Here is a 13,451-nt window from a genome sequence, read left to right as displayed (position 1 = left end):
TGTTTTTATTTCAGTGCAAAAGTGATCTAAAGTACATCAATATAACAAAGTTTCAAGGGTGCCGCGATTTGCTCATTATAACCAATAGTTAGCCATAGCTGGGATTTACAGTCGAATCCCGCTACAACGAAATTGACGGGACGCGCGAAATATTTCGTTGAAGCGAAAATTCGTTGAGGCGAAATCTGCCCCAACACACCACGGAAAGGCCCGAAAAATAGCCCCGTATGTTTCCGCATCATTGGCAGGAAAAAAATAATGTTTCGAAAAAGGAGTGACGCACAATAACGTCATGTTTATTCGGATAACAAACATACCAATGGGTGTCTGTGTTCACTGCACGCAAAGAAGAAGGAGGGGGTGAAGAAATGCAGGCGCAAAACGTATTGCTGCTCAACAGGGCATGCCCACCGAGCTGATTACTTGCAGATAGCTGCTAGGCTGTCAGGCCCCCTCTGGCTTGTGGCAGGAGCAGTGCCGTTATCTTATCCTCTGACAGGGCACGGCAGCTACTGACCTTGGCAGGCAAGACGCGCGCGGTTGCATTAAACATGACCGCGCGCTCGCGACTAAGATAGGATGACTTGGCTTCAAGACCAAACACGCAAACATGATTTTTGCTCTTGGCTATGAAGAATGGTAGAAGGAAAACGACAAGGACAGCTGCTCATGAGTCACAATGCATACATGACGGTGCCGCGCCAGCAGCGGAGCACATTCATGCGATTTCAATTGGATACAGATTGGCTGTAGCTCCGGCTTGGCGAACCGGGCCTGTGCCTCATGTAAAGATGGCCAGCCACATCGTTATCACCATCAAACAATGGCGTCCACCTATGAGTTTTTTGTTGTTGTTGTTTTGTTTTGGGTGGCGGTGTGGCGCACCGCGCATGTTTTCGGTGAAACTAAGCGTCCTGAATGTTTAAAAAGTTACAGATAGCTGGTGCTATGCTTATTTTATTGTAAAATAATTGTTCAAACCCAGCCCAATTCATCGAAAATTTCGTTGAAGCGAAAGCAAGCCAGACAAATGGTTCGTTGTGGCGAGGACTTTGTTGCATTGACTTCTATGGCTAGCTGACGGGGAATTGGAAATATTTCGTTGAAGTGGAAATTTCGTTGAAGCAGACTTCGTTGTAGCGGGATTAGACTGTACTGCAAATATTGTGCACAGCACTTACCCGAAACATATGGCGGGCGAAATTGGATCTTGCTATCTGAATAAAGACGACGTAATTGCGCATCACTCCTTTTTCTGAACATTGCATTGTGCACTCAGTGGTGCAGATAATATATGGGGCTATTTTTGTTGTTCTTCTGTGGTGTAAATGGGCACATTAACAACAAATTTTCCACTTCAACGAAATTTTTTGCACGTCGAGTCAATTTCAGTGTGGTGGGAATAGACCGCATACACACTCGACCTTTGTGACAGACTGATATCCGGTATCAGGTATCAGTTTGTGACATGCGTCGAATCTGTAAGTGGGTTTCTTCCTACGAAAATAAATTTATGTGAGTGGTGTTCTGTGTGTGTACACCTCAACCTTTGTCCGTGCCTCTCTTGTGCCTTCTTAAACACCGTCCTCGTGTTCTCACAGACTTCCCAAAAGGTGTAACGTCTGAACACCAGGGGTGGGTGCATGGTCACAGAGAGAGAGGGCAGTTGGTTGGGCTGTCTTGGTTGCCATGGGGACCGTAGTGTGCGTGTGGGCGGCCCGAGTGCATGGTCGCTTTCTTTGTGCCGGGTCGTCGTCGCCGCTGGCCGGGCAGGTACGAGGACTTGGGCGGCCGCAGCTCGGCCGAGGCCCTGCGCTCCAAGGTGGGCGAGGAGAAGCGGCGCCGGGCACACCTGCTGGCGCTCAGCCACACCATCGCCAAGGAGGTCATGGAGAGGAGCAAGATGGTCGCAGGTGCGTGTTCCTTATACCACTGCTCAGTGGCTGCTGCTTGTCGTCAGTGGCTGCCACTGGCCCTTCCTTCTTAGTGAGGGTGAAGTTCAGGCCAGAGTTACTCATTATACACCAGTTGTGAAAACTCCTCGTAGGCCCGATGTATGAAAAAACGGTCTGCAGTTGACCCCCCGCACTGGGAAAAAACAGGGGCGCCAGCATGAGGAGAGTTGACCGGCCTGCCGTCTGTCGGCAGAAAGTTGAAGCAGTAGTCAAGTGCTCGCAGCTGCTGCCATAAGTCAGTGAAGAAAAACCGTGGAAACACAAGTACGCATTGCCTAATGTAATGCTTCCTAATTTGAAAAACAGGCTTTATTTCATGAAGCTGCTTTACGAAGTGAAGGTTAATTGTAAGTAAATGTACAGCAAAGTTCAGTTTTTGTCCCCCAACTGCCGCGTCAATACACTTTGCCCCACAGCTTCAACGGAGCGGAGGTGCTCATGCCACCCGAATTCTGAAGCGGAGTTTTGCAACTGGTGTGTACTGAATGGTTCAGGCTAGTTGGTTCAATTTGATTGCCACGACAGCGTTTTTTCTCCGCTGTTGTCGTGATCTTTTGTCTTGCTTGTGTCCACAGGCCACTTTCGTTTGAAAATGTTTGCTAGCTCCTTGGCAAAAGCCTGTTGCGAGGCTGTCTTTGTTTCTGGTTTTTTGTTTTTTGTAATCGTGAGAGACAATGCAGTGCAAAGAAAAGAAAACAGCGCATGAAATTTAAGACTGTTCAGTATCATTACAGTGGTTGTTGTCAAAATGATGGGGGGGATTGATAAGCTGAACCACCCGCTTTACAAGACATAGTGCAAGAGATGGTGCAAGCCAAGCATCTCAGTATGCAAAGGAAACTAATTTAGTCTGGTGGGGTCAGGTGCATAAAGTAGCACACCTATGAGAGTAATACTTAGTCTTGCCTTACCTAAAGAAAAACCTGTTCTTTCTGTTCGTTTTTTTTTTTTTTTGCCTAATATAAATTGGCTGTTGTGACTCCACTGCTTGTAACTACACAGCATTTTTTTTATGTGGTTCATTTGTGCTTCTTGAGCACAATCTTAGTCACCCTAGCCTTGCTCACTGGTGGTTGAGATGTGTGCGACAGTATGGAAGAAATACAGACTCAAAACACTCCTCTGCTGGGGGAGTGGAAGGAGTTTAGGGTAGTTGACTCTCATAAATTCAACCGTGGCGAAACTACTAAATCTTCATAGGAGGAAGCAGACGATCAAATTAGCCAACGTCAAACCTCGATGTAACAAAGTCAGTAAAATTGGTAACTTACTTCGTTGCATTGAAATTTCGCTACATTGAAATTTGTGGTTAAAATGAAGTGTTAACTGCGTGAAGTGGTTCCTGCGAACAAAAACATTGCGCGCATATACAGCTGGCGCACTGTTTCTGTTTCTGTTGGAGTTCAATCGTCTACACAGGAATCAGTGTGAACCGCATAGAGCATTTTCTACACGCAAAAGTGCACCTCGCATGCCACAGGCACGCTGACACAGCCGCGGAGACTGTCCATGCGGTGCGGGTAGCTCCAGTGACCGTTTCTAACCGCTCGCTGAAACGCAACACGAAGGGCCAACGAAGTTGTTCGTGCGGGAAAAGAGCTGATAATTTGGGCGAAAACTGCACTGTAAAACGTCATACGCGCCGCTTAGGAAAGCTCCCATCAAATATCCATCACAGTGCTAAGCCTAATCATCTCTGGCAAGGCCAGCCAGCATCCCCGAGTGCTTCGAAGCAACCACTATAGGGTGTGCGCCTCCCCATTGGGGAAAGTCGTCAAGCTCCTCCCACTGCCATGCGCGACGCGAGACACTTTCTGACCGAGGCAGAAGCTGTCGGCGGTGTGCAGTCGCAGACGCGGGCGTGATAAAAACATACACGCAAGGCTCATCAAGACCCACAAATGGTTTGCTGCGCACTTGCAGAAACGGTAGAACCCAACGAGCGTGAGTGAACTCGAACAAAGCTCTGGAACAGAGAACAATGCGGTGGCATGAAGCGGCGGTGCCATACACAGTTTGTAGGCAAAGAGCTTGTAGGCAAGGAGCTCGCTCACAGACTCTGCGGCCCATTGCATCCATTGCATTGGGTGGCTTGAGAGACCTCGTTTCGGCGCTTGCGTCTCCCACAATCTACTTCTACAACCAAAATTTCATGCCTAGTTGTCCATGAAACTTTGTTACGCTGAAATTTTGGCAAACGGCACTCCGTTACACAGAGGGTGAAAATACATGATGTGCATGCACTTGAAGTTAAAAAAAATTCCGTGGTTCGTTACATCAGGGGTTTCGTTACATTGAAGTTCGTTACGTCGAGGTTTGACTGTATACAATGCCTCACACCCAAACGTACGTCAAAACCTCGTTGGACTTCCGGTGGCAAAGCCGAATTGTCAGAGTCATTTGCTGTGTTCACTGGTTGAGCGAACTGAATCAATTAATGGTGCCTGAAATGTAAAGGTTATTACTGCAAATCAAAATGCTTCCACTGGGTAGTTTTGTTTACTGGTGGCTGGAAGAGCTTGCCACAACAATGCTCACTGGGTGAAATCGAACTCAAGTGACCGTGGGAATCGTGAAGCAGCAGCCACCTAAACCTTCACCTGCCTTTGCTCAAGTCACCCCTCCTGCCTAAACAAATACCCTTTTGTGATGTGTCAGGGCAATCCTTTTCTCACTACATTATGTTTGATATAATATGCCATGGCTTTAACCGACTGGAAAGATGCGGCATGTCATGAAGCATTTGTTTCAAGAACAAGTAATAACTAATTTCTTGCTTCTCGTAATTGGCTGAAGGGAACAAGCACTGCTTTGTTTCCCCTACACTCTGTCAATTAGGGCCAACAACCTGTAATGCTGCGATTGGTCAGAGGAAACCTTCTTAGTGGACCTTCATTAGGTTGTCTCGCTCAACAGGCACGTTTTTTGTCCCGTGTGTCCCAATGTACCGCCATGATCAATATGACAGGGAACACAGGCACTTATGACAAAGTAGTCGAGATGGCTTTGTCCACTGCAGTGCCGAGCAGTGGCCAAGTTTTCTTGGCCAATTGGGCGGCCAACTAAGGTAGGACAACGATAGAGCAGGAGACTGCTTTTCTATCCCGGGTGCCGCACATGTTCTCTGTCATGTTGCTTACGGCAGTACAGTGCCTGAGCACCGAAGGAAAAAGCTGCATGACTGCATGCCTGTTGTTTTGGTTTTGAAGCATTCTGGTGAGCAAAGCATTTAGTGAAGTCTTCTACAATATAGCATTTCTTTAATGGGGCCCTGCAACACTGCAGAAGCTGTAGTTATCACTAGCACGAGCGGCACTATGTGAGTTGGTTGTCGAGCAGATGTGCCTTCCAATTTCTGATTCGCTTTTGTTGCGGTTTTTTTTAAGGTGTCTATCAAATTTGTTCCTTACTGCAGAGGAAAGGAAGTCAGCCAATAGTCGTGATATAGCCTAAATGGCATCACTCAAGTGGGCAAACAGTGCTCAGACCGAGAGAGACAAATCCTTTGGGCAAATTTATACATTATCTGATGGCCACAGAGCAGTCAATTTTATCTGAGGTTCTTTGTGACTGACCGCCTATTCTATATCACTGAATGCGCTTGTTGACTGCATTCTGAAAGCAATTCGGGTTTTAAAAACCAAAGTAGAAAAATGTGTTGCAGGGTCCCTTTTAATTGTGGTGGACCATTGGGAACAGAACGACAGAGAGAAAGATAAAAACACAGTATCGAAAAACAAGTTGCCGATTAAAATTGTTTTTTCGATGGAAAGTTTGACGTCCACCTAAATGGCATCGTACGGCTACAATTTCTTCTTCCCGGCCCAGGATTTCCTTTGTAGCCGTACAGCTGCATTTAGTTAGGTGTATGTCCTAAATGTGGTCGATTAAAATTGTTCTTGTTTTTGTTTTGGCATGTGTTTTGAAAGCCCTGCATGTGCCCCGCTTTTTTTTTTTTTTTCCTCTCCTTTTGTTTCACATTTCAGCGCACGTGACCTTCCAGGAGAACTCGTAGCAGGAAACTACTCCGCCCCCGCCCCCTTCCCACTTCACCCTCTTCCCTCTTTCTCACAAGCACAGCAGGCACTACACAAATTGGGGAATCCGCTTCCCAGCTTGCACCCCTCCTCCTCCATCTACCTGCAAGCAGCCTGCCATTCCTGATCCCCGTCCATTTTGTGCGTGCATCCTACGAATGCGGAGAAACAGGGGCACAGTCTTCAGTATTTGGTTGTCTCATTTTCATGCTGTTTTATTATGTTCCCGGTTTTTTATTTTTTCATTTTGTTCATATAACTATGCCCTTTTGTCATGCCTGCACAAATAGTGTCGCTTTTTAAAGACCTCGGCATACCCTGCATTTATTTGTTCTTTGTGTCTTCTTTTTTTTTTTTTTCCGGGACATTTGCATCATTGGTTCTTGCAGCGGTTATTTATCAGCAATGTTAGTACCGTGGTATTGTTTTACTATTTTTCTTTTTTTTTAGACAAAAGGTCAACCATATTGAAACATTTACCTTCATTGTGGTTGCTCTTTGTTGAATGGGTGAAAGCCGTTTTGAAGAGAGCCTGGCAAGCCACTGTATTTTCTTTCAGTATGATTGGTTTTTGTGGAGTGAGTAATGTGAGACCCATGTGAAAAGTGAATTGTAGTAGCGGGCCTTTCGTCGCCAACGAAAATGTTCGAAAGCTCGCTTCCAAAACCACCGAGCTTTGTATCCACCAGCCACGTCGGGCTCCCTCACTCGTATTTTTATTGTGTTATTCACATTTTTGCCCCTAATCTACCTGTTCACGTGAAAGTATCCATCTACCTATGTGCTGGTGGCTCTCTTTAGAGTGTAGCTTGAGGAGTTTCGACGGGATTCGAACCTCTTTCCTTTTTCACCCGCTCAAATATATCAACGAAAAACAGGAAGGACAACCCGCTAATTGTGCACTGCCTTCGATGTACTTAAGCGTAAACGGTGTTGTGATTTACACAATATCGCGATCTACATTTTCTCATTTTTTCTGTTGCGGCTCCCCTTTACGAGACGCCAAAATGCAGCAGACCGGTTTCGATGTACTTGTGGTGTGACTGTCGCGTGACACTGCTTCCTACGGTCGCCTGCATGCATTTCTATCACATTTCAACAGCTTTTGCTGCCCATGTGCCGACCTAGGCTCCCATCTTTGTGCCAACTGAGGCCCCCACTCGAATGCGTTGTGGCATTGTAAACCATGGTGCTTTGCACAGAAGAGGCTGTATGCCATTGTATTCAACCGGTATTCGAAATGGCGTTCGCTGTCGTGCAATAGCATAGTGGGAAAGGGGGTTGTTCACCTGTTGATCGATTTTTCTTATCGTTTTTTTTTTTTCTGTTGCTACCTTTTGTGTAGGGCCTGTGCAACATCGCTATACCAAACTGCTCATACATTTTTGCGTGGCTTATATAGATTTACGTATCCTTTTATTCCACGCGAGTTTTATTCACAAGAACGGGTGCAAATTTAAAAGAAGCGTGCTACTTGGTATTCCCTTAGCTACACGTTATCACACATTTACAATTTTCTTGTTTTATTGTCAGTGCTTGTTTTTTTTTTTTTTTTTTTTTGTAGGTTTTAGCAGCTAGCTTTCTGCCATCTTTCGTTCTGTGTTTGTTTGGTTCTGTGCGATCTGACTATGTTCAGCACTACAGCTACTTGAGAGCTTCTCGGGAATTGGGCATCATTGAAAATAGTCGTGTATGATTGGATATGTTGTTGCCTTGCAGACAGCAACACAAGCCAATTGCAAATTTGACCACACGAAATTCCCGATAAGTGTCTGGATTGTTGTGTACACCCTCCAGATTCCCGTATAACAACACTCTTACAAAGTCGTATTACATAATCTTTACTAAAAAAGCTGTGCTAAGGTTCTCATCTGGGTTGGTTTGAACAAATTCCTGGACCTTAGTTAGGTTCTTGCACTGCAGAGTGTGTTGCACTTTAATCTGCGTCACCGTGTGGCCTCTCTACAAGTCTGTACTCTGTGCCCGTCAGTTTTATTGTTGGCATTCTGCTTTGTTCTGCATTTCTACTTTTATTTGTTTGTGTGTAAGCTGCTGTTTTTTGCTCAGGCTTGGTTGCATTTCGACTGATGTTATAATATAACTTTGGGAAGACTGGGCAGAGGTGACTGAAGGATATAGTTCTCTCTATTGTTGTCAGATAATTTAATTTCGGACAATAATATTCAGCGCAAAATACAAAGAAGGAACAGTACCATTATGTGCGGAGTTGTGCATAGTAACGGGTATACTGTCGGCAAAATTCCCCCTTTTCATTGATAGTCCTGGAGCTATTTACGATAACTGGATTTCCTCCTTTCTACGTACCGGAAAACGGTGCCCTTAGGGAAAACTTGAAAATTCAGTACCGGAGAAGGCATGTACAAGAAAAAGACACTGTTTGAACAGTGTGAGCCAGCCCCATAATTTGTACAAGCTCTTTTTTGCTCCTGCATGGTTATCCTACCAGGGGAAAAGAAAATTTCGTGCAATCATCAAACGTGTGTCCATCATGGGGGCCAGATAGGAGCAGCCTGCTTGATCCACTGACATCACCAGCTTTGCAGGTTGAAGGTATTATGCTGCTGGTGCAGAGTGTAAGAGGGGATGACTTGTACTGGTCACTGTAAAATTCTCCGACTTCCAGTGTTGTGAAGAACGTCCGTGTGCGCATAGGTTTCGCACCACGGAACTTCAGAATGGCTTTGAATGAATTCACAACCTCTCAATCACCTCTGGCCCGGGCTTCCAAATTAGCACAGTGCTTTTTGTGGCCCAAAGCCCCATCAGCCAACCACCCGGTCACAATTGCGTGCATGTACAAATACTAACTCTTAGCTCACGTAACTCGCCTTATACTGTGTTTTACTTTATTCGGGTAACAGCGTGGCTGCGCGACTCTTGTCTCACCGATTCGCGTGATACTGCCAGGCCAGCAGTGCTCGAAAGCTATGCAGGAAAGCCAATGTGCCTTCAGCGAATGTAGGCATGGAGGAAAATTTTTATGATCAGTGTTTGTGTTACAAATAAGGTGCAATTTGTCCACGTGTTTTGTCACTCCATATTCACCACGTGTGCAAGCAGTGGCATCTATAATCGCTGTTGACATTACTGATGCCTCTCACTGATCGTGCATTCTTTCTGGCTGCATCTTTATTATTAGTATAATTGCTGTTATGCTAAAGCCTTTACAATATTAATTAGTAGTATAATCGCTATTACTTACTGGTCATGGGGAGCATGTTTGCCGCTCTCATTGTTTTTCTGACAGCTGTAGCTTTGGTAGCATAGCTGTGAATTGGTGAGGCAGAGTATGAGAGCAATAGTGAAGTACTTTGTAGCAAACTTTGTGGTATTCTTACCGTGCTTCATCTACAAAACAAAAACCTTGAGACCCTACATCGTGTGCAGGGTCACTGAAACCGTGCATTCCACTGCACCATCCACAAATCAGTGTGTGATCTACTATATCTGTTTTCATCTGTCTGGGACCAAAAAGTGGATACCATTTCTATTAAAGCTGCTCTTTTAGCGTATAAGACATTTTACACCGCTTAGTTGTGAAAAAAGTCTCAAGCGCAGCTACTCAATCTGCTGAAGGCACAGCTGTCTTCGTGTTACACAGGTGAGACTACTCAAAAACAAAGTACCACGCTCTTTCCCAGGGCAAATTTTACAGGCACTAAGTGGTTGCTGTTTTATATATATGAACGGCGCTGTTTTTGTAGAAACAAATGTGTGAAAGACTAATGTGATGAATAAAAGTCCATCCATTTTTGCACCTCTGTTGCGTGTGTTTACCATTGGGCAGAAAGTTGGCCAAGTTACTACTGGGATAACTGGGGCATGTTTCGTTGCACAAAAAAGATGCAAACACCGGAGGGGAATGCGGACGGCACAGACACTGTCCCGTCCGCATTCTTCTGTGGTGTTCGCGTCTTTTTTGTTCTATGGAACCTGCCTTGGTTAACCATCGGGGAGGTTCTTAAATTTCTTGTGAAAGAAGGTGCTTGGCGCCGTTCTCTGGCAGTTCCTTAAACTCTCAAAGGACAACTGTTGCCATGTGGTGGCCTGTATGTTGTGCCTTCTTTGCCAGAATGAAGTCCTGGGACTGTCCAATGCACTTGATTTTACAAAGTTCCTGATTCGAGGGTGGCTTGTTAAAGGGAAACTAAAGTTATTTAGTCAAAACCTTACACAACCGGGAATCTTAGGTTATGTAATACATTATTTGATGAGCGAAAATCAAGATTAAGGTGAACTTTTAGGCGAGTTGGTAATCATGTCGCATGTAAAGTTGTTTAATTAAGCGTTGGCGAAAAAATGGCATAGTCAAGCGTGTGTCTGTGTCGTTTTTTCATTGTCCCGCGTCTAAGCCGGTGTGCTTTACATGCTGTGAAATAAAAATCCAGTGGCTTAGTTCATTCCTAATCGGTGGCAGAGATGAAAGTGGGATATAGAGCTGCAGGTGTGGCACGAACAATTCGTGCAGTCTCGGCCTTCAAAATTTTCCTTTTACCCGTTTTTCATGGGTAATATTTTTGACTTTTTGTGCGCACACATGCAGGGTGTACAGGTTATAAGTGCTAGCAATTTGCTAAATTTATCCCCATGTCTCTACCACTGTGCCGCCATATCCAACACCAGGGTGATGAAGTTGCGAGGGAAAGCGCCACTTTTGAATGCTTTTTTTTTTCTGAAAAATGCTTCTTTAGTTGGGTGGAAAAACACTGAATATGGCCTATGTGTTCTAGATTTTATCTGGTGAGGTAATTAGACGATGTGTACAACTCGTGTCGGTGTTCCTTTAATAAAGGAACCTTGAAAGCAAAATGGAAGTTTGGTTCGTTCAAATCTTTGCCTTGTTAGAATAACACTGATGCCACTTTTAACGAAAACTTCACTCAAATTAGTTATATAATTAGGCAAAGAAAACCGGCCCATTTTCACCAATGTGAAACCACAGGGGGGGGGGGGGGGAAGCATTCAGTGTATAAGTGTATTATACAGTTTCAAAGTTATGAGGAACTGTATATAATGCGGTTTAGATGCTGAGTGCTCGGCATCTTAGGTCTTGGCGTTTTTGCCCACGGATATGAAACCGTTGGGGGGTATAGCTTTGCTGTAGCAGTCTCGTATCTTTGAAGCACGAAGCATTGTAACATGAGGCATTGGAAAACGAGTGTCCTGGGGTGTTCTTTTAGTACGCGTTTTCGTCCATGGAGAGTGCAAGGCGTTGGAAAATGAGTGTCCCGGTGTTTTAGTACCGTGATCACACGAGACACCAACAGCCCAAGCCCCTAAGGTGCTTCGCCCCTAAAAAGAGAATGGCCATGCAACCCACTAGCTCGTTTCCCGCACTAGAACCTATGACTATGGGCACTGTACGATTGGCTGAGGCTGGCAAAAGCCAACGCAAGTTAGGCAGTGCTTATAAGCTTGCAGAACAAGCTATTTGCGCTTAAATTTAATGCATATTCTTCTTATAGCAGTAAGAATGGTTGGGTAAACAATGAAGTTACTAACACACACGTAAATGTAGCACCAGTGCGTACTGCGCGCACTATGCTTGTTATAGCTGCCCATCAGTCTGGTGCTTTGGGGTTGTCTCGCACGAGACTGGCCAACTGGCATAGGCGACATTGACTTACATGATCGTTGCAATGTACTAATGTAAAGTAATGAACCGCAGCGATGGCTCAGAGGTACAGCACTCGCCTCGTATGCGTTACGTACCGGGTTCGAATCCTGGTACCGCCAAGCACCCACCGGTTTCTTTAATGGTCACAGGCATCCCTGCTCGAGTTCGGACCCTTGAAAGGGTAATTCACGCCTGGAAAGTTGCCTTTACCCTTGCGAGGGGCCCCTGACCTTTGTCCATCTGGCGGGGCCCCCGGCCGTGTCGCATTGCCAGGGGTGAAAGAGTCTGGCGGCAGGTCCTGCCACAGGCGGTGGTGAGTTGAGCGTCCACCGTAGCTGTGGAACGCACCATGTGCATTCATGTGCCTTGGTGGCCCCGGACACCTACCGGTAAAGTAGGTACAAGCGACTCCCCGGCCTAGCACTCGGCCCTTGTGTGGGACTACAACGCTTGGGAAATTCACTGCACTTGCACGGGAAATCGCCCTTATGGAAAGGGGCGGCTGCAAATACGCAGGAACTTTTGACTGACAGCGATGGTCGAATGGTAAAACCCTCGTATCGTAAGCGGGAGGTACCAGGTTCGATTCCTGGGCCGCCGGATGCCCACTGGTTCTTTAAAGGGTACAAGCGTCCCCGGAGCCTCTGGACGCCTAGGACATGGGAATAAACGCTTGGAGCTTGTCCACTACAGCCACGGGAGGCCACGGGGAGGTCTCTCGAACCCCTTCGAGCGGGGTCAGGGACAGCTGGCCACCCACCAGTCAAAAGGGTACAAGCACCCCCTGTACTGTCTCGGCAGGGGATAAAGGGCTTGGACACGGTGTACCACTGCAGCATATGTGGGAGGCTGCTGGTCCCCGACTTCAGCCGCTGGTCACCTACCAGAATAAAAATGGGTATAGGCACCTACCATGCGTGGGATCCTGGAAACTAATACCATGTCAAACCATATAATTGGTTACAAGAAAGTAGTAGGTATTTCGGTACCGCTGAACACCAACCTGAAGCAAAATTGGTACAAGCACCCCCTGCACAGGGGATCTCGTGCTTGGGAAGTTACCCGACTTTGTCGGGAAATGCCCCGGTGGAAGGGGTCGTAACTTTTAACTACAGCAATGGCTCAGAAGTACAGCACTGACTTCGTATGTGGGAGGTACCGGGTTTGAATCCTGGTACCGCTGGGCATTGAAGTTCCACTGCGTCATTCGGCTTCGCAGCTTTGCTTGCTATCAGTCCTCCCAGATGGCGCTACGATACTCAGCCACGAACCGTTGTTGCTTTGTTTTTGACCATATTTACACCTGGCTGGTTTTTGTTCTGGTAGAAAGTAATCGTTTTGTGAAACAATGGGTATGCTCAACAAACAGGGTCACATAAGACGTCACTTGCACCAATCGGCCAGTGCCGTGTAAGACAACTCCAAAGCGATGGCCTGCTGTGCACCTAAAACAAGCATAGCGCACCCAGTACCAACAGCAGTGCACATGGGCACTTCTATGTTTACGTGTATTTTCGTAACTTTCATTGTTTACCGCACCATTCTTACTGCTATAGAATGAATATGCGTTACCTTTAGGCACAAGAAGCTCGTTCGGCAAGCTTATAAGCCCTGCCTAACTTGCGTTTACTTTTTCCGGCCTCAGCCAATTGCACAGCTGGGCACATGTGACGTCATAGGTTCTGTTGAGAAAATGAGCTAGTGGGTCGAATGGCCATTCCCTTTTTTCCTCAATATAGCTTATTTGAGCAAAGTGTGCATTAAAAGTGGCATCAGTATGATTCTAACGAGGCAACGTTTCGATTGAACCAAACGTGTTTT

The 13,451-nt window shown here is 46.1% G+C and overlaps 1 protein-coding gene across 2 annotated transcripts in view; it reads left to right on the top strand.

Annotated features, from left to right (window-relative positions):
- The window catches only part of LOC144175025 (uncharacterized), a 103,097-nt gene that overhangs the window by 72,193 nt on the left and 17,453 nt on the right, over positions 1–13,451 (top strand). The window contains exons 22-23 of one of the 2 annotated variants that reach the window (XM_077704042.1): positions 1,774–1,913; positions 5,942–9,770. In XM_077704042.1, the coding sequence (XP_077560168.1) occupies positions 1,774–1,913; positions 5,942–5,970 (169 nt within the window). In that variant the 3' untranslated portion in view covers positions 5,971–9,770. Of the gene's footprint in view, positions 1–1,773; positions 1,914–5,941; positions 9,771–13,451 lie in introns of those variants that run through there. The other variant, XM_077704040.1, reaches the window with a different exon arrangement.

This window comes from Haemaphysalis longicornis, unplaced genomic scaffold, assembly GCF_048455015.1.
Source record: "Haemaphysalis longicornis isolate Haplotype H1 unplaced genomic scaffold, Haemaphysalis longicornis Haplotype H1 scaffold_3, whole genome shotgun sequence".
In the NCBI taxonomy this organism is placed as follows: domain Eukaryota; kingdom Metazoa; phylum Arthropoda; class Arachnida; order Ixodida; family Ixodidae; genus Haemaphysalis; species Haemaphysalis longicornis.
The sequence above is the reverse complement of the archived record's forward strand: the minus strand, read 5'-3'. Positions and strand labels throughout refer to the sequence as shown.